Here is a 27,432-nt window from a genome sequence, read left to right as displayed (position 1 = left end):
ATCTAGACTGCCTGCTGTCTTCTTCAGAATGACCTCTCCTCAGTGGATAGCCGTTAAACCAGTGATGACACATTGCTACGTACTGTACAAAACCAGACCACGGAAATCAGTATGGTCCCATGTGTTTCTATGTGCTTCTAGATTTCAATACCAAACAACCCCTAGCTACTAATACATTGCTTAGATGTCTAAAGGGAACAGGCAGAGTCATGTTGTCTTGTTCACCAATTCATCCATATTAACCCGCATGGTGTGGGCTCCTTCTAGAACTTCCAGTCCTTGTTGCATTGCATCGTCTTATAAACCAGACAGCGGTTGGACAAAAATGTCTGCAGAGTGGTTGACTGACTGGACCTGTTTACTGAGAGGACTTCGTGACCTGATTGCTGGGTGCATCCAAGCTGTGCGTGACTGCAATACCTTCGCCCTAACTACCGTTGTCTGCCTCTTATTGTTGTTTGCATGGTATTGTTACCGAGTTGGTAAGGACCAACCCCGTTCTCCCTTTGCCACTGTGAATTTACTCATACAGAGTTCGGACGCCAAAGGCTTGCAGAACGGGTTTGCTTATTGCCACTCACGTGAGTGTGTACGTTGTACCCATAATGAAGGACTGAACCAAAAACTCTATCATAATCTGCAGGAATATGCCAAAAGGTACTCCTGGTCTGGCATGGGCAGAATTCACAAAGGCATCCGCGAACAAGGTCGTTATTTAAACGACAGGCCATCCATACAAAAGCCAGAGCTTTTTTTCCTTCCTGATTTACCAACCATGCCGTATTTTTCGCGGGATGCTCAAAAGCATGATGTGGAGCTGCTAGAACAGAACTTTGCCACTATCCTCAGTGAATTTGAAGTCATCTACAAGGCCTTTTCAAACTGCAGCATGCCTCAAGGTTGGAAATTAAACAGTACTCCAACTGGGGAATGGTTCACATTATATTTAGTCAACCAAGGTGTGTGTATCCCTGCCAATTGCAAGAAATGCCCACGGACGTATCGCTTGCTTGGAAGTCTTCGTACCTTCATTGGCAACAATGTGTTTGGGAATGCTTGTATATCTGTGCTTACCCCAGGAACTGTCATCACAGAGCATTATGGACCCACCAACATCAGAATAAGATGCCATCTAGGTATGCATTTCCCCCCGTATTCTTTGATTTCATTTTAGTTGAAGAACAAAAAAAATCTTTATGCTGCTGCTAGTAGTGAGGGTTCTTTTTATTAATTTATTATGGTGGTGAACTATTTGCATCTTTAAAAAATCACTTCAGTTTTAGAGCTTGGGTCATCCATGTCAAAAATGGAGTATAACTACAATACTAGATGTATTTCTGTGGCAATTTTGATACAACTTGGACTGTAAATTATAGGTGCCAAATCACTAAGGTCCAAAACATTGGAAATGAAGACTCTCCTTTAAAGTGAATCTCCTCTAAACTAAAGAACAAAAATGTAATGTATTGTAGAGTACCAGCCTTTAGATGTAGTTACTAAATTGTTTTTTCTTTTTCAGCGGTTTTCCTGTTTTGTTTTCACTTGGTGATCCTACCAGTAACACACTTTCTGTCCTGCAGTGACAACACTCACTGTACTGTGTCTTTTGAGGAGCAGCATTGTCACATGAAGTGTGTTAAGACTACAGAAAACTTCCCCACTCCTCTCATACCCATAACATAGGAGGTGTTCTGTAGTTCTAACAATATCTAAAGTAGAAGTCCAGTCAAAACTTCACTAAACTTTAGCCTACTCCTACCCTTTTTTTAAGCCCTAAACCAATTACCCTGTAAAGGAAAGATGTGTGCCCTTACCTAATTTACCTAATTTAAGAGCGTGCCAGTCTGGTCATGTGATCTCCCCATTGCTCCGCTTCAGGAGAATGTTGAGAGCAGTGACCACGGCTGAAAAGCCTGGGTGGTGATATCACCAATAGACTTCCTATGGGGCATCCCTCTCCCATTAAGCTGATGCTGGGAGCCGATCACCTGACCAGACTGGAGTGCCCTTCAGTTAGGTTAGTATACACATCTTTATTTTAAAGGCTAGTTAGCATAGGGCTTAGAATGGGAGTTTAAAGTAGAAGTCTGGTCACTACTTAATTACGCTTCACCCTATTCAAAGGCCAGTTCACACCATAGAAACGCAGTCCGGATGCGCTCCAGATGCATTTCTGTGTGCGTTTTTGATGCTTTCTGGTTAATTTTCTTTTTCTTCAACTTACATAAGGACATATATATGTTTTGGTGTTCCAGTGCATTTTTGGTGCGTTTTTACTGTGTTCTAGTACAGTTCAGTGCAAAAAAATGCAGCACATTTTACTTTTTTTTTTTTTTCTCTGGAACTGACCGCATTGGTGTGAACTATGCCATTGGAAACCATGTAACCTGCTACCAATGTGTTTTTTGATGCAGAAAAAAATGCACTGGACTGCATGTGGTGTGAACTGGCCTTAAAGATAAGACTGCAGAGTACACCTAACACAGGACATCACTGCATTTCTGGCAGGATTACCAAGTGTTTTTTTGTTTTTATTTTATTTGCACCTATTGAACAGATCTACCAGAACACTAACCGATCAAAGCCAGAAATTAAGAGATGCTAAACTTTATTGTATTGCTTCTCCATACAGAGATTTCAGATATTTAGAATAATTTGATTTTAAAACACAGTGCAAACAGACCCTCAGACCATATTAATTCAGCCTTAACTGCAGTCCTCCACACATGGAAAAGCAGATCCAGAATGCATAAATATAAGGATACTTAGGGGCATCCCTGCAGGAGATTTACGAATTGCTAGTTTTTATTTATTTATTGCAATTCCTTTACTCTATGTAGAGATTAGGATTGTACAATATGCACGTTTTCAGCATGGTAGTTCGTATAATAGGTTGAAAATAAGTCATTGTACAGTGGTTACTGGAAAGAAGGGCTTGTAATAAAGTTGAAGATTAAAAAACTATTTAGCAGACCACAGATCTAGTATAAATGTCTTAACTGTAGAAACGCCACATAAAGTAATTCACAGATGTACAGTAAAGACCATTAAAACCAGCGTCATGGTATCTGTCAAAGTGTATCACAGTGTGTAGGGATGAAGAAACCTTGACGTATATGGTGAGCCTGTACCAGCATTAAAAGACCTTGGTGCCATGCCTGTTGAATAGCATGTGCCATATGTTACAGGCTCTGAAAAATCTCTTTGGAGAATGGAAAATGACACCTAACAAAAGAAAAAAAGTATTTATTTAATGTTGTCTTTTTAACAATTGGAACTCCTGGATAGGATAATACCATGTCAATAGAGGAACTATTCATCTCAAAATAAGCTAATTTTTAACTTTTACATATTTTATACCCTTTACCTTATGCTTTTGTTTTGATTCTGTCCTGGTCTTAATTTTCTTTCCCCTTTTTTTTTTTTTTTTTTTTTTTTTTTTGTTCTTTCCTTGTCTTAAAGGGAAAGTTTAATGTGTTTTCAGAGAGCGCATATTTTAAGATGAGATATGTTTGCAGAAAAGTAATATTTGATGTGATCACACTTTTCTTTTGCCTGCTTCTCCATAATTCTTATTATTTTTTGTTTATATGTAGGGAATGCAGATTTTGCCCACTAGAGCCCTGGTGCCCAACCTGTGGCCCAAGGTCTGCATTTGACCCTTTGGCACTTTGTGCAGCTCCTAGGGCCCCTGCAGACACTCTGACCATCTCTTGCATTGTGTCTGTGGTATCGGACCATCTCTTGCATTGTGTCTGTGGTATCGGACCATCTCTTGCATTGTGTCTGTGGTCTCGGGCCATCTCTTGCATTGTGTCTGTGGTCTCGGGCCATCTCTTGCATTGTGTCTGTGGTCTCGGGCCATCTCTTGCATTGTGTCTGTGGTCTCGGGCCATCTCTTGCATTGTGTCTGTGGTCTCGGGCCATCTCTTGCATTGTGTCTGTGGTCTCGGGCCATCTCTTGCATTGTGTCTGTGGTCTCGGGCCATCTCTTGCATTGTGTCTGTGGTCTCGGGCCATCTCTGGCATTGTGTCTGTGGTCTCGGGCCATCTCTGGCATTGTGTCTGTGGTCTCGGGCCATCTCTGGCATTGTGTCTGTGGTGTCGGGCCATCTCTGGCATTGTGTCTGTGGTGTCGGGCCATCTCTGGCATTGTGTCTGTGGTGTCGGGCCATCTCTGGCATTGTGTCTGTGGTGTCGGGCCATCTCTGGCATTGTGTCTGTGGTGTCGGGCCATCTCTGGCATTGTGTCTGTGGTCTCGGGCCATCTCTGGCATTGTGTCTGTGGTCTCGGGCCATCTCTGGCATTGTGTCTGTGGTCTCGGGCCATCTCTGGCATTGTGTCTGTGGTCTCGGGCCATCTCTGGCATTGTGTCTGTGGTCTCGGGCCATCTCTGGCATTGTGTCTGTGGTCTCTGGCCTTGCATCCTTCTAAGAAAGGTAGAAGTCTGGCACCAAAGCATCTTTAGATGAAATCATTATTCTTAGTCCATCAAGACATAAAAAGAACTAATTCCTATAGTAAGATTGACTCATTTCAGCCACCTGTATAGACCTTAGTAATAATATTGTATAATATGTTTTTGTTTTGTCTGTTACGAAGGGCCATATGGGTGGCTGAAACGTGTCAATCTTACTGTATGAATTGATTCTTTTTATGTATTGATGGATTAAGAATAAAGCCTAATAATTATATCTCAAGCTGCTTTGGTGTGGGGCTTCTACTTTTTCTTTGAACTATGGACAGTATGTACAGTATGTCTAGGCATGAGCATTTGATCCTTATCCCTCCATATGTTGGATATTAGTTGTAGCACTGCAATCTACCTTTCTTTTGAATGCATCTCTTGTATCGTGTTTGTGGTCTCCGACCATCTCTTGTATCGTGTTTGTGGTCTCCGACCATCTCTTGTATCGTGTTTGTGGTCTCCGACCATCTCTTGTATCGTGTTTGTGGTCTCCGACCATCTCTTGTATCGTGTTTGTGGTCTCCGACCATCTCTTGTAACGTGTTTGTGGTCTCCGACCATCTCTTGTAACGTGTTTGTGGTCTCCGACCATCTCTTGTATCACGCTATTAGTCTTTTGACTATATCCTGTTGTCTGAATGTTCTGTGTGGCCTTTTGCAGATGTCAAGAGCCGGTTGTGAGGCCCACCATACAAAGAAAGTTAACCACCACTGCGCTAGAGGAATAGTAGTTTACCTGCTACCATGACTGCCTAGCCTCTTAAAAGTCAAGTTCACACATTTTACAAAAATTCACATAGACACCCTCAATACAGTAAACCATGCAACCCACCCCCAAAGATCCTTATCTACCTGCCTTGACAGCTGCAGTCTCCCATGCTGTCTACAGACTAACTAGTAAAAGATTATTACTGGACTGCCCACTCCTGCACATGATTGCCCCATAAAATGCATTGGGAAATACTGGTACAATGGTACCATCCTATTCAAATCTATAGGACATTAGGGTTCAGGCACAGGTAGTCTAGAACTAGATTTTTGCCAGGCTGTAGACAGTGCAAGAAACCCCAACTGTTGGCAAAGGTAAGGACCCAACGGGTGCTGAGTGGTGTCATAGTTGAGTTTAGATAGCATAGGAAGAGGGACCAAGCAAATTTCAATACTTGTGACGTGTCCTTTGCAAAATTCAAGTCTACTTGTGCAATTGTAAAGGAGCGGTAAAGAACAACCATGGTGTAGCACTATATAGTGGCAATTAAATTCTGCATGTGTGATTAGTAAATATTGCAGTCCCTCTGTACATGCATAACTACAAACTATACATAGATTTTACATCAAGCTCATCTCTTACATGTGTATATTGGGGAGAAAAAACCCAACACATTGACAAGGTATTTCTCCGTTAAGCTACCCATAAACAAATGTCAGTTTCTTAGAAAGTTGTCCCAATGGCTAACATCCCATAGCCAATAGAACCTGCAAGTGCTGCTCACCTGTTTTCATACAAATGGGAGCATTTGGCTGAGCCTAGGGCTTCTGTTCATTGAATATTTAGGCCCAAGAACAGTAAACATGCTATTTATTTTTCATATGCATATTTATGACTTTACCTAAAAAAAAATAGTATGTATTCCCTTTAAATGTAAATATAATTTGCATATTCACATTTAGTAACTAAACAGTCCATTAATCTCTTGTAGGTAATTTTACATATCTATACATTTTGGTTAATTTGTAAAGATAAAGGATCCCAGCCAGTGCTGAAAAAGATGTACGCTTATAGGGGCCATGCTTTGTTCATGTAGGGCAAAGCAAAAGGTTTACTGTAAGGACAGCCAGGCATGAGGAGAAATATATGATACTTGTGAGTATGCAGAAACCTCTCACTCAGTCCTGTACCTCCCATGTGACAGTGTGATTGGTCGCTCAGGCACTCGGTGCTTTCACATGGAAGCAGGGTGAGCGAATCCTCAGGCATGTGTAAGTCCCCATTTAGTCTCAGTGGCAGGGGATGGTAAGTAGAATCTGCTGCAGGGACCGGCATTAAAGCAAGCATTGCCAGTTCCTGTGAAATGGTAATAAGGCATCATTAGGCAGACTGTAGTGCACATAGAACAGGGGTCACAGCACAGTACATTTGATTGTGCAGTAAGATGCATTTTCATGACTCTCTGGTATGAATAAAGTAGAAGTAAACCCACTTTGGTAACTTTTCTACAGGTAAACCTTTTAATAAGACTTACCTGTAGGTACTGTAAATATCTCCAAAACGTGCACCGTTTAGGAGATACTTACTGTAGACGTGCCGGTGATGTCACCGGCGCATGCACACTGCGCCGTCCATTGAGAGCCATGCAACGGCCGAAACTCCCTTGGGACATGCATGGGAGTGATGACGCTACGGCTCATCCAATCAGATTGCCACAGCTTGCAAACCCATAAGGAAGTTGGGTGAAGATGGAAGCCTCGGTGAGCCGTGACAGTGCTCTGCTGGAGGGCTTAGTTTTCAGGAAAGTCTTTTCATAATGCACACTAGCGCATGATGCTCTTAACTTGCAGGGAGAAGATGCTTTAAAATTTTTTTGGGGTGGTTGCTACCACTTTATATGTGGTATATTGGGGTAGATTTTTTAAAACTGGTGCACTCAGAATCTGATTAGTTACCATGTACAGCTGCACCAGATTCTAACTTCTGCTTGTTCAGTTAAGCTTTGCCAATAAAACCTGGAAGCTGACAATTACCGGCTTGCAAAAACTATCCAAATGCTCCTTTTAGACACCTATATTGACAGTCACATGACCTTCTGGACCCAAGTGTTCTCTCTTCTTCTGTGCACAGGAGGTGGGGGTCCTTCTTATGTACACACCATTGCCTTTGTCATGAGACCTACTATTGGCAGTTTCAGTGCCAGAAGCCAGAGAGTCTGCAGTCAATGACAGCATGGACACATCTGCAGTACTGGATTACCTGCCACCCGCCCCCAATAATAGACCTAGACAAAAGGACCTAGGCAATTCTAAAAGCTTCTCAAGGTAAAAAAAAAAAAAAAAGCTACTTAGGTTAGGTTGATGTATTTTCTCTGGAGATGGGCTGTGAAGGACAAGTTCTCTTTAAAAAAAAAAAAAAAAAAAAAAAAAAAAAAAGTAAAAGTAATGCTTATTATTTTGCAGGTGCCATGCAGGTCTCCTGCAGATCTGTCAGTGTATCTGTGTGCTCATACCTCGTACGGGCAAGCAGATGCACTGTGACAGGAAGAGACAATGAACTATTACAGCTCACAACAGCGCCGTAGTAGTTAATTGAAAACTACAAGCCGACAGTCGCAAAGGCTTTTTAGACTTGTAGTTCATTCATTCTTTCACAGAACTCTGCTGTTTTCAAAAAGTGACAGCTAGTATGGGGGAGCTCCCCATATGGCTGTCACAGAGACAGAGGACAGCAAGCAGCGGCTGCAGCAGTGGGAGCAGGTTTCATGTTCCACCCTAAAAACAGGTGAAACGTGACATATCCCTAAAGGTGAACTTATCCTTTTATTAAAAGAATTCTGCTGGAAAGCTAGCATGGATACTTGCATGTCCTGGCGGGAGCCCAGGCTGAGGCTTCCATGCAGTGGGCTGTCATTTACCACGTGTGTGACTCTACAGTCACATGGGCTGCTCTGATGTGCTAGGGAGGAAATGCTCAGCAAATAAACTCACTGAAAACTGAGCATGTGCAGTAGCTGCCAACACTGCTCTGCAAAATCTCCAGCTGCATTGGGGACATGGACAGCATGGGGAGATAGAGAACAGCAGGATCAACCAGGTTTTTTGTAGAATACAGAACACAAATCCCATAGTGACTGAGTATAAACAGCATGTAATACACCATTTATTGATAGGTTTTTTATGATGTGGGTTTAGTGACACTTTCAAAGTAGATCACGTTGTTAATGGTTACACCACTGTAACAGAAAAACTAAAATGACTCTCACCCTAAAGTGATGTAATCATTTAGAAGCTTTTTGACCAGTGATCCTTTTTAGTTTGTTTTTTTTTTATAAAGGTGTTCACTATGTCTGGTCTCCCACAGTACACAGAACATGGAAATGCAATCATTTTAGTAAATATAAACTACTAAATACCTTTTCTCATCAGTAGTTAGAACAGTCTATCAGTGTCCAGCAGATCACATGTTAAAGCTTGTAGGAGGAGTTTTCATTTTGCTCTAGGAGGATGCAGAACCCCTGACTTCTGTCTGGATAGTGCTGATTGGTCCTGTGCAGATCACATGCACTCTCCCATAAAGGAAAAAAAACTCACTAGTAATACACACCAAATTGAGCATGTGCAGAGTGACTCCACACGATCTGTCTTATCAGGAGATAAGAGGGGGACACTGGAAGAAGGGGAGGATCAGAGGAGTCAGGATCAAACCGCCTTTCTACACAATGCAGAGGATTAACCCCTTAGGTTCCACAGTGAGTATAACAAGCATGCTTTACTGCATATACAGACTGATTTTACTGTTGTGGGTTTAGTAACACGTTAACTCTGTGGAAAAACGTATGTGTTGAACTGCTGACGTAACCTCTTAGTTGATGTATACTGCTGTACTTTGGCAATTGATGTTATATGGTCTACCTCTGTAATTGTGGTGATCAGCAGTTTTTTTAGGGCTAGGTTCCCTTTGCATGTGAATCTTCTGTTGTTTTGTCCACCCTCCTGTGTTTTCTTGCATACTTACAGCCCTGATGTAGCAAGGAATAAGTCATCTAAGTGTTAAAGATACAGATTAACATGATGTAATTGCATCTCCAGTAGCACTTGGATAGGTTTGCATGCTTCAGTATTGCCATTGACTTATCATCAGACGCTGTCAGCAAAGCCTTGCCAATGGCTGGATCAATACTGTATGTTAATTGGGTATCGGTTTTCATCTGTCAGGTCTGTTAGATCTCTGGCAGACACAAAGATCATTAGGATATTTCATGTTTTTTTTTCTTTTTTTTTTTAATTTCTCGCTCTTGATCATTTTCTATATGAATACCCTTTGGTTACAGAGCAGCCATAACTGATGGTTATTGTTTGTACAGAACAGCAAAGCAGATCAGCTGTAATTGTATTTAGAACGGCTTCTACATACCAGTATTGCCTTTTTTTTTTTTTTCTTCTTTCAGTATGTTGATAGAAAGCAGCACACTTCAGAGGGCACAGTATGCAAACCTGGATCTCTAGATTTACTGCAGATATATTGGAAGGATAAATAGGGCTTCCCAGATCACTTCTTTCTGGGTTTAGATGTTCTGCTTCAAAGCAGTTTTAGCTGAGGCTAGACATGTTTAGCGTTTTCTATTGAGATCCCGCTTGCAGGAGAATTGTGTTCTCTATAAACACAGCTAAACTGACTGCATCTTAATGCGGGTAATCGCCCAGTGTGAATGCCACCTTTTACAGATCATTACATTAGAATGTGCCAGTGTGAATGAGGCCTTATGTAGGCAACCGCCTCAACTTGTATCTTCAAGCCAACAGCACTTATTCACAATAAGACCCCGGTCACACTGCGTGCGACTTGGCATGCCATACGACTTGCAAATCGCATGGCAAGTCACACCCTATTGTCCGCAGTTTTAGAGGTCATATCAGTGCGGTTCCGACTTGCTCAGAGCCGCACCGATTTCTTAGGGCTTGCGCTACTTTTGGCGCAATTTGCATAGACATCTGTGTTAGATGTCTTGCAATTCGCACCTCAGATTGGCATGTCATCTGACTTTGAAATTGTGCGATTTCACTGTAAGTCGCACGATTTCAAAGCGGGATTGGTGTGATTGGGGTGTAAGGGCGCATTCTGCCATGCGGCCAGAAGGCAGTGAAGGTTCACCTAAACGACATGCAGCCACTCAGGTCTTTATACATGTCGTGAATCTTTGCTCATGGCAAAAATTAAAATCCCATTCAGTGGGAGTACCACCAGTGAAAATGTCACGTGAACATGTGGGTGCAGTGTAGTGGTGCAGCCTTTTGAGGGTTAAAGAAGGTGGTGAGAATGTGACATCTAGCCTCCCAGACACTTGTCAACCACCATCTGTTAAGTGATCCATTGTGGATTGCTTTTCAGAGAGGCGTCAAGGGTTACTGCATGTGAGAACAAGCTCTAACTGACATGTTTCGCACTTTACATGAGCATTATTTAAAGATACACATTCCTGGGTCCACTGAAGTGTATTAGAAGGGAGATGACTAGGATCAGAGTACTTGAGATAATGTAAAGCACAAGGTTTCACTTATTGCCATAATATATAAGAACCCAGGTTCACAAACTGTGGCCCTTTTGGATGTTGTTGTCCAGCCCTTGAGCTTCAGCATCAATGATATTTATTCGTAAAAGGACTGTAATTAGTGATGAACCAATATATCGGTTTCCAAAAAAAGAGCTAGTGGCATTTTGCCGATAGAAAAAAAAAAAAAAGATGCTGATAATAGCAATGCAATGCAAAATCTCCCCCAAGTGACTTTAATGCAAAATCGCATCCCATTGACTTCAATGCAGAAACACCACCTAGGGACTTCAATGCAATATTGCATCCCATTAACTTCAATGCAAAATCACGTCCCATAGACTTCAGTGCAAAATCCCGTCTGGTAGACTTCAGAGCAGAATCGCCCCCTAGTGACTTCAATGCAAAGTCGTGTCCCGTTGACTTTAATGCAAAAGCACCCCCTAGTGACTTCAATGCAAAATTGCATCCCATTGACTTCAATGCAAAAACGCCCTCCAGTGACTAAAATGCAAAATTGCGTCCCATAGACTTCAATGTAAAATCGTGCCCCGTTGACTTTAGTGCAAAATTGCCCCCTATTGACTTTAATGCAAGATCGCGTCCCATCAACTTCAATGCTAAAATGCCCCCTAGTGAATTCAATGCAAAATTGCGTCCCATAGACTTAAATGGAAAAAACGCCCCCTAGTGACTTCAATGCAATATCGCGTCCCATTAACTTGAATGCAAAAATGCCCCCTAGTGACTTTAATGCAAAAATGCGTCCCATCGACTTCGGTGCAAAATTGCATCCCATAGATTTCATTGTAAAAACTGCAGCCACATTATAGTGGAGTTCCAGTTACACTCTAACAAACTGTAGCTGCTGACTTTAAAAAAAAAAAAAAAAAAAAAAGTCACTTACCTGTCCCTCGATCCCGCTGTGTCCTCCCACAGCCCGTTTCACCGGCTAGCATCGACATCTTCATGTGTGGGCACCCGGCTGTGACATCTTGCGGCTTCACAGCTGGGTACCACTATGCTTTCTGAATGGTCCCGTAGTCTTCTGGGACCTGTCACATGTCAGAAGACTACAGGAAGGGAGGGTGGTGGAGGACAACTTCTGCTTCTGATCGCCTAGGTGATCGCAGCGGAAGTGGGAGCGGGTACCTGTCAATTTCGGGTACCCACTCACCCCCCCCCCCCCCCCCGCCCAATCCCCAAAGGTGCCAAGCCTTAATGGGATGTGGGGGACCAGTCTTTAAAGCAGAACTTCCCCTTTTGGGTGGAGCTTCGCTTTACTTTTAAAACCTATTTTATAAAAACTGTCTTTTTGGGGTTTTTTTTCGATTTCTGTTAAGTACATCCTGAATTTTTGCTCTTGGCACCAGAATTTTCATTACGGTGCACCACTAGCTTTAATCTCTAACAGTCCCATGTAGCATGTCCCCAGTCTCCAATGATCTTCTGCATATCTCAAGTCTTAAACCACATATATATACAGCATGTCCCCAGTCTCTGACCATTTCCAATAATATTTTAGCAGTCTGACTGTCCTTTTCAGCATTGCCTACACTCTCAGTATTTTCTTTGCTCCCTCCTATGGATGTCAGAGATTGCAGTAGAGGCGCCTATTTCTAATAATTTCACAGACACTGCTCGAGCTGAACTGTTATTTTATGGATGTATGGCAATACTAGGTTTCAGCAGCAGGCGGTGCTACAAGTACAGTCTAAAACTGTAGCGCTTGAAGGTGCAGAACTTGCTCAAGGAATGGCTATAAATTATAGTACTTATTTAAAGAAAAGTACAGAAAAATAAATAAAAACAATATCATCTAGTGATATTGCATATATTCATATGCGTATCTAGAAAAACCCAAATAGGGTTTCCATTTTCTGAGGCAGCTATATATTGCTTTATCATGCAAATTGTGTTTCCTCTTCTAAATGATGTCTGTGACAAGCTGCATTCAAAATTAGGTTTGTGTATAATTCTAGAATGGATTTAATGAAGATTAATCACCTTTATACTTTAATCAGATCATCTGTTTTGCTGTAGAGTGAGTACATCCTTAAGCAGCTATGTGCTGGCATATATAGCATATGTTCAGTAGGCAACTCTATAACCCCTGCTTTGCTCATACGATCCTGAACAGTTTCCTTGTAGCAGCACACTTCAATTTGTGAAAAACATGCTGTGAAGAGTGCCACGAATGCTGACACCAGGGAAAATTTAGTCCGGCAATCAATATGATCGTATTGATGTTGTACAGTTCACTTATGAAACGCTCACATTCATGTGTACTAGCTAATCAATTAAAACCTTTAACCTTTCCTAGACGATGAAAGGGCATGCGCTATTAGGTTGTCCTAATATAGTGTGGCTGGTTCAATCTGTTTATGGATTTTAAACATTTTCAGAAGGTTAATTTTTAAATGGAGGATTTTAAATTAGAACTTTTGATCTTTTATTAAGCAATTATGTTCAAAAAGCCGGCCAAGCACAGATTCATTTTCCAAAATCCACATAAAACTTTCACAAAAGCAAAGCACCAGAAGAAAGGCAGGTCTTTGTAAAGCTGGCCATACACTGCACAATCTTTAGAGCTACTATAAACTATGTAGTGAAGAGGCCTGTCTTAAAAAAAAAAAAAAAAAAAATATATATATATATATATATATATATATATATATATATATATATATATATATATAAAATCTGTATATATATATATATATATAAAATCTGTATATATATATATATATATAAAATCTGTGTGTGTATGTATGCATACTCACACACACACAGTGAAGGAAATATGTATTTGATCCCCTGCTGATTTTGAATGTTTGCCCACTCACAAAGAAATGATCAGTCTAAAAATCGAATGGTAGGTGTATTGTAACACTGAGAGACAGAATAGCAACAAAAGATTCAAAAGAAATGCATGTCTAACAAATGATGCACTGATTTGCATGTTCATGAGGGAAATAAGTATTTGATCCCCTATCATTCAGCAGGATTTGTGGCTACCAGGTGTCTTTAATGCAGGTAACAAGCTGAGATTAGAAGCAGTCTCTTAAAGTGAGTGCTGCTAATCTCATTTTGTTACCTGTATAAAAGACACCTGTTCATGAGGAAAATAAGTATTTGATCCCCTTCACAAAACATGACTTAGTACTTGGTGCCAAATCCCTTGTTGGCAATCACAGAGGTCAGATGTTTCCTGTAGCTGGTCACCAGATTTGCACACATCTCAGGAGGGATTTTGGCCCACTCCTCTTGGCAGATCCTCTCCAAGCCATTAAGGTTTGGTGGCTGACATTTGGCAACTTGAACTTTTAGCTCCCTCCACAGATTTTCAAATAGATTAAGATCTGGAGACTGGCTAGGTCACTCCAGGACCTTAATGTGCTTCTTCTTGAGCCACTCCTTTGTTGCTTTGGATGTGTGTTTTTTGGGTCATTGTCATGCTGGAACACCCATCCACGACCCATTTTCAATGCCCTGGCTGAGGGAAGAAGGTTCTCACCCAAGATTTGATGGTACATTGCCCCGTCCATCATCCCTTTTGATGCGGTACAGTTGTCCTGTCCCCTTAGCAGAAAAACACCCCCAAAGCAGAATGTTTCCACCACCATATTTGACAGTTGGGATGGTGTTCTTGGGGTCATAGGCAGCATTCCTCCTCCAAACACGGTGAGTTGAGTTGATGCCAAAGAGCTTGATTTTGGTCTCATCTGACCACAACACTTTCAACTAGTCTTCTGCATTATTCAGATGTTCAGTGACAAACTTCAGATGGGTCTGGACATGTGCTTTCTTGAGCAGAGGTACCTTGCGGGCACTGCAGGATTTCAATTCTTCTCAGCGTAGTGTTACCAATTGTTATCTTGGTGACTGTGGTCCCAGTTGCCTGGAGATCATTGACAAGATCCTCACGTGTAGTTCTGGGATGATTCCTCACTGTTCTCATGATCATTGACACTCCACAAGGTGAAATCTTGCATGGTGCACCAGACCTGGGGAGACTGACAGTTGTTTTGTGTTTCTTCCATTTGCGAATGATTGCACCAACTGTTGTCACCTTCTCACCAAGCTGCTTGGCGATAGTTTGGTAGCCCAGTCCAGACTTGTGTAGGTCTACAATCTTGTCCCTGACATCCTTGGACAGCTCTTTGGTCTTTACGATGGTGGAGAGTTTGGAATCTGATTGTTTGATTGCTCCTGTGGACAGGTGTCTTTTTATATAGGTAACAAAATGAGATTAGCAGCACTCACTTTGAGAGACTGCTTCTAATCTCAGCTTGTTACCTGCATTAAAGACACCTGGTAGCCAGAAATCCTGCTGAATGATAGGGGATCAAATACTTATTTCCCTCATGAACATGCAAATCAGTGCATAATTTGTTAGACATGCATTTCTTTTGAATCTTTTGTTGCTATTCTGTCTCTCAGTGTTATAATACACCTACCATTCGATTTTTAGACTGATCATTTCTTTGTGAGTGGGCAAACATTTAAAATCAGCAGGGGATCAAATACTTATTTCCTTCAGTGTGTGTGTGTGTGTGTGTGTGTGTGTGTGTGTGTGTGTGTGTGTGTGTGTATGTGTATGTATATATGTGTGTGTATGTGTATATATGTATGTGCATATATATATATATATATATATATATATATATATATATATATATATATATATATATATATATATATGTGTGTATGTATGTATGTATGTGTGTATGTATGTATGTATATGTATATATATATATTAGTTAGTGACAGTGTGGCGATCTGTCACCCAGGATTCTCAACAAGGCAGGTTGAGGGGCTCCAGGGTAAGTGTTTGATACGGAGGAAAGTGACTTTTCACTTTCCTCCTTTGTTTGTAAGGTCTGTTTTGGGATCTGGAGCCTGGAGATTTCAAAGAGATCTGGGAGGGATGAAATCTCCAATCCTGGGACCAGGTTTTGGGAATAGCCAGGAGACTGATTGCACAGGTGTGTGCAGGCCTTTTCATAGGAGTCAGGAGGGCTCCACCCTGGCAGATAGGAGTCAGGAGGGCTCCACCCTGGCAGATAGGAGTCAGGAGGGCTCCACCCTGGCAGATAGGAGTCAGGAGGGCTCCACCCTGGCAGATAGGAGTCAGGAGGGCTCCACCCTGGCAGATAGGAGTCAGGAGGGCTCCACCCTGGCAGATAGGAGTCAGGAGGGCTCCACCTAGGAGAGGTGGAAGCCAAAAGCAGCAAGGGGCTGCTAGAGACTAGCTGTGTGCTAGAGGCCAGCTGTGTGCAAGAGCCATAATTCTTGAAGAATTCTGCAGGAGACAGACATCAAGCTGAGTATAAGCCAGGAGGCTGAATCGTTGTTTTGTTTGATGGTGGATACCCCTGCGTGGGAAGCTTTATGTTATGGGACATTTGTTTAAATAAAATTGGGCAAAAAGGCCCTTAAAGAAGCAAGTCGCTGTGTGCTTTAAATGAAAAGCTCTACCACTTTGAAGCGAGTTCCCACAATATATATAAAATTATTTTTTTAACTATTGCAATTGCTTTATACGAATGACATGTTTAGGTATGTCCTCGGGTTACTTAATTTCTGTAACTCTTAAGAGAAATTGTACAAAATTTTTTTCAATCCATTTGTAAAGTGTATGGCTAGCTTTAGATAGTACGTAAGTTTAAGGCAGGGATCCCCAAACTTTTTTTAACCAAGAGCCTTTCCATGGTTGTTGGGGCTTAACTGTGGCTAGAAGAAGAAAGGAAAATGCCCCTGTGTCAGGTCAGTAGGTGTGACAAATGCTCAGGTGTCATCGGTTGTAAAAAAAAAAGTATTGTCAGTTGTAGTAAAAATGCCTTAGCATCAGTTGTTGAGGTAGTAATAGATGTCCTGGTATCCGTGATCAGAGGGCGTAATAGATGTCATGTTAGGTCAGTAGCAGTAAAAAAAAAATACCGTGGTATAAGAGGTCAGTGGAAGTAAAAAAGAATGCCCAGGAGTTGAGGGTCAGTGCAAGTAAAAAAAAATAAAATGGCCCAGTGTCTGTGGAATTTTAAAAAATACCCAAGAGTTGGTCGGATAAAAAAAAAAAAAAACCTTGGAGTCTGCGTTAAGAGATTGCTTTGGCATCAGTGGGTGGTTAGTGGCACTTGCCTTGCAGGCTCCATGTCCAGTGCCACACTTCTGGTGAATGGCACTGCTAGGACTGTACAAACAACATTTGGGAGTAGATTGGGCAAGATATGTCCCCCATACTGTACTGGGACTGATATGCCAAAATGTGGCCTTTTTATTCAAAGCTGTTCTTTCAAGCTTCCTAGCTGCTCCGTAGCCACTGTCTTGCAGCTATGCAGCTTCATGGCTCTTTTGACCCTTTTGGCTGAGCATTGGGGGACCGTACTGGGACCCTGCCTTAGGAAGATGCTTCTGGCACTGAATCCTGCATGGTTGCTCACCTTGGCACATAGTGCATTGCTTTGACTTAGCCACAGGGTTCTTCAGGGCATTGGTCCATCTGTGGTGGAGCTCTGTCCCTGAAGACATTGGGACAAGGCCCATCCTGGCTTTGCCTACCACAAACATCCTAATCTAGTGTTGAAGATGTCTGCCACTGTAAATCATGGTCTTCATGTCTTTTTTTTCTGGTGCCAGTCTGCTGGAACTCCAATCCCTGGTGGTTATTGCAGAGCACAGCCTACAATACTTTTGAACACTGTGTCACAACCATACAGCAGAATTGCAAGCCATTTTAAAAATTGGTGTTGTTTTCAACCCCATTCTGGCTCTGGTCTGTCGAATGAGCCACTGTTGCACCTGCATGGCCTCAATCTACCCCTGGCATGCATGTGCACAACTCTGTTCCCCTCTGTTCTCACATTTGCCATCTTTGCAAAAATAGGTGGATGTCCTTGCTACTGCTCAGCAACTTCTGTTATAGGGTTGTTGCACTAATTTCAAATGAGGAATGATTTCAGGGTTTTCACTCAAACATATTCACTGTTCCCAAGGCTAATGAAAGCACTGTACACATTATGGATCTGAAAATTCTGAATTTGTTCCTGCAAATCCAAAGGTTCTTCATGAAGTCAGCCAGGTTGATTGTGTGCCTTCTACTTGGGGACCCTCTGACCTCAGTTGACAATAGAGATGCTTATTTACTCCCCCATATTTCCTCTTCAACGCTATCTAAATTTTGCTGTGGACACATACCCGCAGCATTACCAATTTATACCCCAGCTGTCCCCCCCCCCCAGTCTGTCTACAGCACACCAAGTAAGCTCCTCTTTGTTCTCAGGAGAATCTTGTTGTCTGATACCTAGATGATCCTCCTGCTAAAGGACCAGTCCTCCCAAGCCTGTCAGCCAGTGGACAGTGCAGATTCTGCAGAGATTTAGGTGGATCCCCAACCTCTTTGCAAAGCGTCCCTGGACCCCATTTACTGATTAGAGTAGCAGGGCTTGATATTAAATATGGCCCTGTCCAGCATCTTACTGCCTCAGGACATACTTCTGTCCCTCCACTGCCTAAACCCTGCAATCCCCCTGGACCCTTCACTCCAGACCATTTCCCCATGTTGCCAGAATGTTGATTTGCTAACAGATACAGTCCTTGGACTGCCTCATGCATCTGACCCGCAAAGCCAGACTCTCCCTGGCATGGTGGTTTTCCATCCAGGGACTGGAATCCGGTAAACCTCTTCTCGAATGATGATGAAAGTTGTCACAATGGATGCCAACCTGTTGGGCTTGGGAGGGGTAATAAATGCCCTCTCACTGTGGGGTAAGCTTGATTTCCCATGAACATGCTGGAACTCAGGGCAATTTGGCTATCCCTTCAATGCTGAACCTTTCAGCTGTGAAGTCAGCAGACCAGAATACGGTCAGTTAATGCAGGCAGCAAATAACATCAGTAAGAAGTCTCACCGCGTAATTTAAAAGCAGACTTGATTCTCACTTGTGCTGAACTGCATGTTTTGGCTCTGTATGGCATCCACATGTGAGGCGTTAAAAATTAGCTGGTGGATTTTCTCAGCCATCAGCATCTGGATTTGAGGGAATGGGTTGGCATCCAAATTCAGCAGAAAACTGTGTAGGTTTTGTCACCAGGTCCGGAGACCCTCAGGCATTTGCAGTGGATGCTTTGGTGACACCATGAAATAAGTCTAGCCTGATCCTCCTCTATAGCTCCTCCCTCATCTGCCCTGTAGGATTGATGTAGGGTGACTCTTCTGACCCAGAAGAACGTGGTACTCTGACCTGCTCTTAGCAGACTCTCCATGGGTGCTACTGTATTGTTTGACCTTTTGTCCCAAGGTTCAATCTATTATCCTGCTTCACGGTTGCTGGCTTTAATGGCTGTTGAAGCTCAGGTTCTGATTAGATATGATCATCACTACGCTCTGAAAGACTAGGAAATTGCCTTCTTGCAATCATTGCACTTGAAAGGCCTACCTGGGATGCATTCAGTCATTTCTCCATTTCGGTATGGACCAACATCTGGTCCTGAGTACCATCAAGGGGCAAATTTTGTCTATGGCTGTTCTGTTCTGCACATATTGCGTTCCCCTGTGACTCCATGGGACCTTAACCTGGCTCACCTATCAGAGGCCACACTTCATACACTAGTTCTACAAAATGACAAGGCTGTCCTGTGCCATAAAGCCATCTTTCTCCAAGAGAGCGATATCACATTTATTATGGGGCCATTCACACAAGCCACTGTGTTGATGCTGGTGTGCCAAGTTCTCCAGCCAGACCAGCGTAGTGTTGCTCTAGCAATACAAGGGCATCTCGCAGTTTCTTGTGTGGTTTTGTTTAAAAAAAAAAAAAAAAAACCGGAGTTGAAAATGTTACACATTGACAGTTTTTAGAGTTCACTGCCCTGGAAAAAGTGCTGCATGCAGTACTTTGTCAGCACACACCACTGCAAAGCAGTGATGTGAACTGGCCACACTGGCAACAAGGTATTTTGCCTTGTCTTGCGACTGGACTACACTAGAATAGCCGCTCAATGCAGTCTCACCGCACCTCATGTGAATGGCCCCCAAGATCCTGCTTTGTACGGTACAGTTAACAGTAGAGAATTTGTACTTACCTGTAAAATCCTTTTCTTGGAGTAATATACAAACCACAAGTCCCTCAGATCTGTTCTGCAGCAGCCAATTAGCTGATGCTGCTGATCATCGTTTTCTGACCGTGGTGCTGCTGCCAGAATACAATGTCCTGGGGAGGGAGACCATCTCGTTCAGATGAACAAAAAAAAAACTAACAATGTATGCTCAGCTTATATCTCTGGAATGGATGATCAGAATTACAAATCATTTGACTAATAAAAGGAGCTTCCATCAGATGAATTCTGTTCATACGTACAGAAAAATAAAGGGGTTGACTGTATTGCAGTTTTAAAATTACAATATATAATGTATAATCGAGCCAAAGCCTGAGTAGAAAGGCCTATGTTTATCGTGGATGTTGCAGAGTGCGACCCTTGCTCTGTGTGGAAGCAGTGATTCCTCCGCAGAGGTCTAACACACCCTGTAATCAGTAAAGCTCATGCTCCCTGCTGATTGAGGAGCTTTGGCTTTGAGTCGACAGAGCAATATGTCAGACAGATTACTGCTTCCCCAAAGGGAGAATAGGTCCCATTCTACAGCTTGCTGCCAATGGGCTAGGCTTTTCTATTTCGGCTGTGTCTACTTTCCAAAGAGAACAAACTGCACACCATTTGGACTTGCAGACTTTGTGTCAGGCCTCCATTGACTGAAGGAAGAATCTCAAAAGCTAGGATGTAGTAAAGTGAATCAGCATCTTGGGCATAAACATAACTTTCTTTTTTTCTTTTTTTCTTTTTTTTTTAAGATCTCTCACTTTCTAAATCAGAGTAATAGGTTTGTGATTTACCATAAATCAAGCTCAGTCATCTACTGCCCATTGCTTTGTAAAGCCTGTTACATAGTTTGTTGGTTGCATTTTGCTCCTGCTCTTACTTTAGGTCCCAAGTTTGTCTGTTCCCCTCATCTGCATTTCATTCATCCAGGTAATTGATCCTGTTCCCACAGTGTTCTCTTTCCCCTAGATGTATCACTTCACTGACTGGGAGTACAAAACAAATATTTTTGTGTATTATGCTTAGATGAGATTAAAGCATTGCGATTTTCTGATACTCGGCTAAAGGAGAAAAAAATGACTTGATAGACTGCCTGAGCTGCATATCAATGTTTAAACAGTTGTCAACCCTAGTGTGCATTTTTTGGGAATATTCACAACAATCAAAGACCATAATGCAAGACATACAGTGTATGTCACACCGTGTAGTGCCATTTTGTGTGTTTCTGCAGTATAATCTGCAAGGAAGTAGATGGAGGTATTGTGGTAAAATATCAATATATAACAGGTTTTTTTTGTGTTTTTTTTGTTTTTTTTTTTAACTTGTGATAATCTGTGTTCTATTTTAAGGTTTACGAATCCCAGCCAACTGTGAATTGGTGGTTGGAGGAGAGCCACAGTGCTGGGCAGAGGGACATTGCCTTCTGTTTGATGACTCCTTCCTGCACACAGCATTTCATGAAGGTAATGTGGATTACTGGAAATGGCTTACAGCAAGCAATAATTTGGTCTTCTTCTCCTCCCTCCTCCCCCCTCCCTCCTTCCTCTTTCTCTTCTTCCTCTTTCTCTTCCTCCTCTTTCTCTTCCTCCTCTTTCTCTTCCTCCTCTTTCTCTTCCTCCTCTTTCTCTTCCTCCTCTTTCTCTTCCTCCTCTTTCTCTTCCTCCTCTTTCTCTTCCTCCTCTTTCTCTTCCTCCTCTTTCTCTTCCTCCTCTTTCTCTTCCTCCTCTTTCTCTTCCTCCTCTTTCTCTTCCTCCTCTTTCTCTTCCTCCTCTTTCTCTTCCTCCTCTTTCTCTTTTTTTTTTTTTCCCCATTTGCTCATCTGGAGCAGATACCGTAGAATTTTGAATCCTTTTATTTTAGTGCAGTGTTATCAGAGCTTACAATCGCTGTAGTATTTCACTTTGTCTAGCTGTGCTCCATTGGCACGATCTTCCGGTCACCCCAATCTGAACAGAGTTTAGCCAGTGCTGCAAATATGGTTCATTACAGTCTATGGAAAATACAGCTAGTTGTGCTATATTTGGGTCAGCTGGTAGCTAGTCTACATATCTAGTGAAAATGGAACAATGGTGGTTCCTAAAGCCAGCCATAGACGGTGCGATTTTTATTTCCTGCAACTACAGATTGTAGGAAAGGATTCACCTATCAACAGTCTGTGTTGGAGGAATCCCTCCCACGGAGCTATTGTGTTCTCCCAGCAGAAGGCACGGGGAGCCGTCCCAACCGGGAGAACTCAGTGATTATTGCTAGTGGCTATAATAGCCGCTGACAATCGCATGAAAAATTAGGCTAGTTGAACGATCAATCATATTGGGTACAATCAGCCTGCTCATACATGCTTTGAATCTGTCGGTCCCTGCTGAACCGGTTGAGATTCAAACCATCTATGGCCAGCTTAAGTTAAATATCTTGAGACTGATTTGTGTGAGCAAAGCAAAATCTGACCACTTAAAAAAAAAAAAAATCATGATCATAAAGTGTGTGTACCGTGGGGCAAAAAAGTATTTAGTCAGCCACCAATTGAGCAAGTTCTCCCACTTAAAAAGATGAGAGAGGCCTGTAATTGGCATCATAGGTAGACCTCAACTATGAGAGACAAAATGAAAAAAAAAATCCAGACAATCACATTGGCTGATTTGGAAAGAATTTATTTGCAAATTATGGTGGAAAATAAGTATTTGGTCACCTACAAACAAGCAAGATTTCTGGCTCTCACAGACCTGTACCTTCTTCTTTAAGAGGCTCCTCTGTCCTGCACTCATTACCTGTATCAATGGCACCTGTTTGAACTTGTTATCAGTATAAAAGACACCTGTCCAGAACCTCAAACAGTCACACTCCAAACTCCACTATGGTGAAGACTAAAGAGCTGTTGAAGGACACCAGAAACAAAATTGTAGACCTGCACCAGGCTGGGAAGACTGAATCTGCAATAGGCAAGCACTTTGGTGTGAACAAATCAACTGTGGGAGCAATAATTAGAAAATGGAAGACATACAAGACCACTGATAATCTCCCTCGATCTGGGGCTCCACGCAAGATCTCACCCGGTGGGGTCAAAATGATCACAAGAACGGTGAGCAAAAATCCCAGGACCACATGGGGGGACTTAGTGAATGACCTGCAGAGAGCTGGGACCAACGTAACAAAGGCTACCATCAGTAACACACTACGCCGCCAGGGACTCAGATCCTGCAGTGCCAGACATTTCTCCCTGCTTAAGCCAGTACATGTCCAGGCCCGTCTGAAGTTTGCCAGAGAGCATTTGGATGATCCAGAAGAGGATTGGGAGAATGTCATATGGTCAGATGAAACCAAAATAGAACTGTTTGGTAGAAACACAACTCGTCGTGTTTGGAGGAGAGAGAATGCTGAATTGCATCCAAAGAACACCATACCTACTGTGAAGCATGGGGGTGGCAACATCATGCTTTGGGGCTGTTTCTCCGCAAAGGGACCAGGATGACTGATCCATGTACAGGACAGAATGAATGGGGCCATGTATTGTGAGATTTTGAGTGCAAACCTCCTTCCATCAGCAAGGACATTGAAGATGAAAAGTTGGCTGGGTCTTCCAACATGACAATGATCCCAAACATACCGCCCGGGCAATGGAGTGGCTTCGTAAGAAGCATTTCAAGGTCCTGGAGTGGCCTAGCCAGTCTCCAGATCTCAACCCCATAGAAAACCTTTGGAGGGATTTGAAAGTCCGTGTTGCCCAGCGACAGCACCAAAACATCACTGCTCTAGAGGAGATCTGCATGGAGGAATGGGCCAACATACCAGCAACAGTGTGTGCCAACCTTGTGAAGACTTACAGGAAACGTTTGACCTCTGTCATTGCCAACAAAGGATATATAACAAAGTATTGAGATGAACTTTTGATATTGACCAAATACTTATTTTCCACCATAATTTGCAAATAAATTCTTTCCAAATCAGCCAATGTGATTGTCTGGATTTTTTTTCTCAGTTTGTCTCTCATAGTTGAGGTCTACCTATGATGCCAATTACAGGCCTCTCTCATCTTTTTAAGTGGGAGAACTTGCACAATTGGTGGCTGACTAAATACTTTTTTGCCCCACTGTATGTGTGTGTGTATGTATGTATGTGTATGTGTATATGTATATATGTGTGTGTGTGTGTGTATGTGTATATATATATATATATATATATATATATATATATATATATATATATATATATATATATATATATATATATATATATATATATATATGTGTGTGTGTGTGTGTATGTATGTATGTGTGTGTGTATGTATGTGTGTGTATATATATGTATATGTGTGTGTGTGTATGTGTGTGTGTGTGTGTATGTGTGTGTATATATACAGTATATATATATGTGTGTGTGTGTGTGTGTGTGTGTGTATGTATGTGTATATATATGTGTATATATATATATATATATATATATATATATATATATATATATATATATATATATATATATATATATATATACACAGTTAATCCCCTTTTCTGCTTTGTCATAGCCTTGTCTTCTGAGAGTATCTAATTTAATCCCTGTGCTGGTCCAGCTCCTCCATCCCTGCCCTTACCTCCCTACAATGCCCTTTTATGTAGCTGTCAGGGGAGGAGTGAAGGCGAATACTAGTGTCACTTGAGTGACAGCTGTGAGTCTGCTTGGGCTGCTGACATCACATCCACGATAACCACATCCAACAGCAGTATCAGGGCTTCTGAATGTCTGCACAAGGAAGCTTTTAAACAAATTTGGTTTTAGAAAAGCGCCACACCCTTAAATTATACAGCAGCAACTCTAACTCCAAAAAATATTTAGGATAAATCAAATCAAACATAAGAGTGCGCTAAAAAACATATGGCTATAAATCAATATGTGAAAAGTCCAATATATATTACTCAAGTGACAAAATATATAACACCGTGAGCGATCCACCACCAAATAAATCGAATGCACTCACCAGAGCTAAGTGCTGATCAAATTATAGATCAGCCATAGCGCTTTTGCTCTGGGAGCGAAGAAAACCGCAACCTCCAGACTTTGGATGCAATATTCTGCAGTATTAAATTCCAGCTGAAAGACACCCCTCTGTAGTATAGGCTGGTAATAAAGAGGAATACTCTGCAGCCACTCTTCCATGAGTGGGAAATCAGCACAGCTCCATGTACATCAGGACCACATTCAAAAAGAAAGAAGAATATAATGGTGCAGCATGTCTTTTACAATATCTATTTATTAAAAGGTTTAAAAGCCACTCACAAATAAGGTGTCTAGCTGACACCAGCATCAATCGCATAGGCAGGGAAAGAAACTGCAGCTCCGCTCATTCAGCAGTCAATAGCAAGGAGCGTCCTGACGTCCGCATCCGTTAAACCACGCCCTACGCGTTTCGTCACCACAAAGTCCTCACGGGGCAGTACAGATGCAAACGTCAGACCATTCAAATATATACCGCACGCACTCTGCATTGCGGTGACATCTCAATCAGTCTCAGCTGCATTAAATTACAAACACTGTTCCAATACTACATAATACTTTGTTACCACCGTATGTAGCGGGCATATCATCCAAACTAAACATGGTAATCATACATAAATGTATACATCAATAAACACAAAGTCTGGGAAACCATCTAACCCCACAGACAATCAAGTCCGTTTAAAGGACCATACTTCCCCATTAAAACATCACTTTACTCAAAAAAATTGTTTAAAAAAGAAAGAAAAAAGGCTGATCTATAATTGATCAGCACTTGGCTCTGGTGTGTGCATTCGATTTATTTGGTGGTGGATCGCTCACGGTGTTAAATATTTTGTCACTTGAGTAATATATATTGGACTTTTCACATATTGATTTATAGACATTTATATGTTTTGACAAGGAAGCTTTTACAGGCAAATGGCATGCTTAAAATACTCCTAGATTGTAAGCTCCAAGGAGCAGGGCCCTCCTAACCCTCTTGTATTGAACTGTATTGTTGCTGTATTGTCTCCCTTTATATTGTAAAGCGCTGAGCAAACTGTTGGCGCTATATAAATCCTGTATAATAATAATAATAAAAAATGCACATATCTCTTTGGTAATTTGTTTTTGAAATGAATGGTAGAGACAAGGCCTCTTTGTGATAGCATAAAATCTTCCTTGCATGCAACCACTAACCTCTTTCTATTCCCTTATGTCTTTTGTTTTTCGGATTCTAGGTTCAGCAGAAGACGGTCCTCGAGTGATTTTTATGGTTGATCTGTGGCACCCCAATGTGGCAGCAGCTGAACGTCAAGCACTTGATTCAATATTTGCTCCCGGACGCTGATTCAGTTCCACCACTCGCAACCAAACATCTATGCTCATGGGATTTTGCCTCAAAGAAAAGCTTCTCTAACAAAATCCATTCTGTGTATAAGAACTATGTCTTATGTTCTCTATTTACCCATTGGCTTCTTCATAGGTTTCCATTGTAGAAATTATGTGACAAAGAAGTATTTGCATCAACCAACGTACAACTCTTTCATGAGAGAGCACTGAACTCTACTCAGCAGAGGAGAGCACTGATATGGTGGCTAGGAGTCCTAGCACCATATTAACTAAACAGCACAAACCAACATTTAGCTTCAAGGCTTATTGTAAACGAGGCAAAAAGCTGGGAGACACCTTTTAGACGCATATAGTAATATCAAAGCATTCAGGGAATAGCTGGGAATCCTTCACAATGCTCAGTTTTGTTCTCCCCTTATGAGATTTTAGCAAGAATTGTATTATTTCATATTGCAGCTAATACCATATTTTCCATTCTCTACTAGAATGCAGCACTACTATAGTATGTTTCATGTTACTACTGTATATTTATACAACTCTGAAATACAAGTTTAGGAAGTGACATAAAGCAATGTATTTGTTGACATGGACAAGACCACAGAGTCTACTTCATGTCAAAATTGATCAGCCATGTAGGATTACCTTCTTGCTCACTCAGACATGCCGAGGTATTACACCCTCATTAATCATGTAGGGGAGGTCTCCCTCCACTCAGCCATGGCTAGACGAAAAAAAAAAATATTTTTTAAAAAGAAAATACTGCATTCTGTGATAGTTGTATACAACACAGATCCTTTTGAATGCAGGCTATAACGCTGAAATCATCAAATTTAAATAAAAACTGGACTTTCTTCACTGGTCCAAATTTCTAGAGACTTTTTTGAAATTGACATATAGAAATAATTAAAATGTCTTTAGATTTCTCTTAAAATGTACAAGAGCTCACTTGTGTAGCTGTGGGCATTGGAAGGGCTTGGTCAAAGTTATTTTTAAGGAATTTCAGAGATCTTCTATCTTTATCTGACCAAAGTGTTTTTTGTTTTCAGTTTGATAAAAAGGAACATTTCCAGTACGTCTGTCTAGTGTTCCAGCTCCAGAATTGAGGATCTGTTTATGGTGGTTGTAAAGCAGCCATATTGTATTGTTTTTTGTTGTCTTGTACTTCGCAGTGCAACAGACTTCATTTTGTTCCGTAATAAAAAACAAAATGTGTCTAAGAGATAAGTCTATTCTTTGCTACTTTAAAAAATGGATGCTAGATCATTATATAAAATTGTTATATTTGAAAACAA

General features: G+C 41.6%; 1 protein-coding gene across 1 annotated transcript; it reads left to right on the top strand.

Annotated features, from left to right (window-relative positions):
* ASPHD2 (aspartate beta-hydroxylase domain containing 2) lies at window positions 1-27,432 on the top strand. Its single transcript, XM_089651736.1, has 3 exons — window positions 1-1,136; window positions 21,172-21,285; window positions 26,029-27,432. The coding sequence occupies exons 1-3, from the start codon at window positions 185-187 to the stop codon at window positions 26,136-26,138; spliced, it is 1,176 nt and encodes a 391-aa protein (XP_089507862.1). The 5' UTR covers window positions 1-184; the 3' UTR covers window positions 26,139-27,432.

This window comes from Staurois parvus, unplaced genomic scaffold, assembly GCF_062004578.1.
Source record: "Staurois parvus isolate SC_StPar_1 unplaced genomic scaffold, SC_StPar_1.0 ptg000661l, whole genome shotgun sequence".
In the NCBI taxonomy this organism is placed as follows: Eukaryota; Metazoa; Chordata; class Amphibia; order Anura; family Ranidae; genus Staurois; species Staurois parvus.
This window is presented reverse-complemented; position numbering and strand designations above follow the sequence as displayed.

Coding starts and splice junctions, on each gene's coding strand:
- ASPHD2 (XM_089651736.1), top strand. CDS start 185: ATGTCTAAAGGGAACAGGCAGAGTCATGTTGTCTTGTTCACCAATTCA. Junction 1,137..21,171: donor CAGAATAAGATGCCATCTAG/GTATGCATTTCC, acceptor TTCTATTTTAAG/GTTTACGAATCCCAGCCAAC. Junction 21,286..26,028: donor GCACACAGCATTTCATGAAG/GTAATGTGGATT, acceptor TTCGGATTCTAG/GTTCAGCAGAAGACGGTCCT.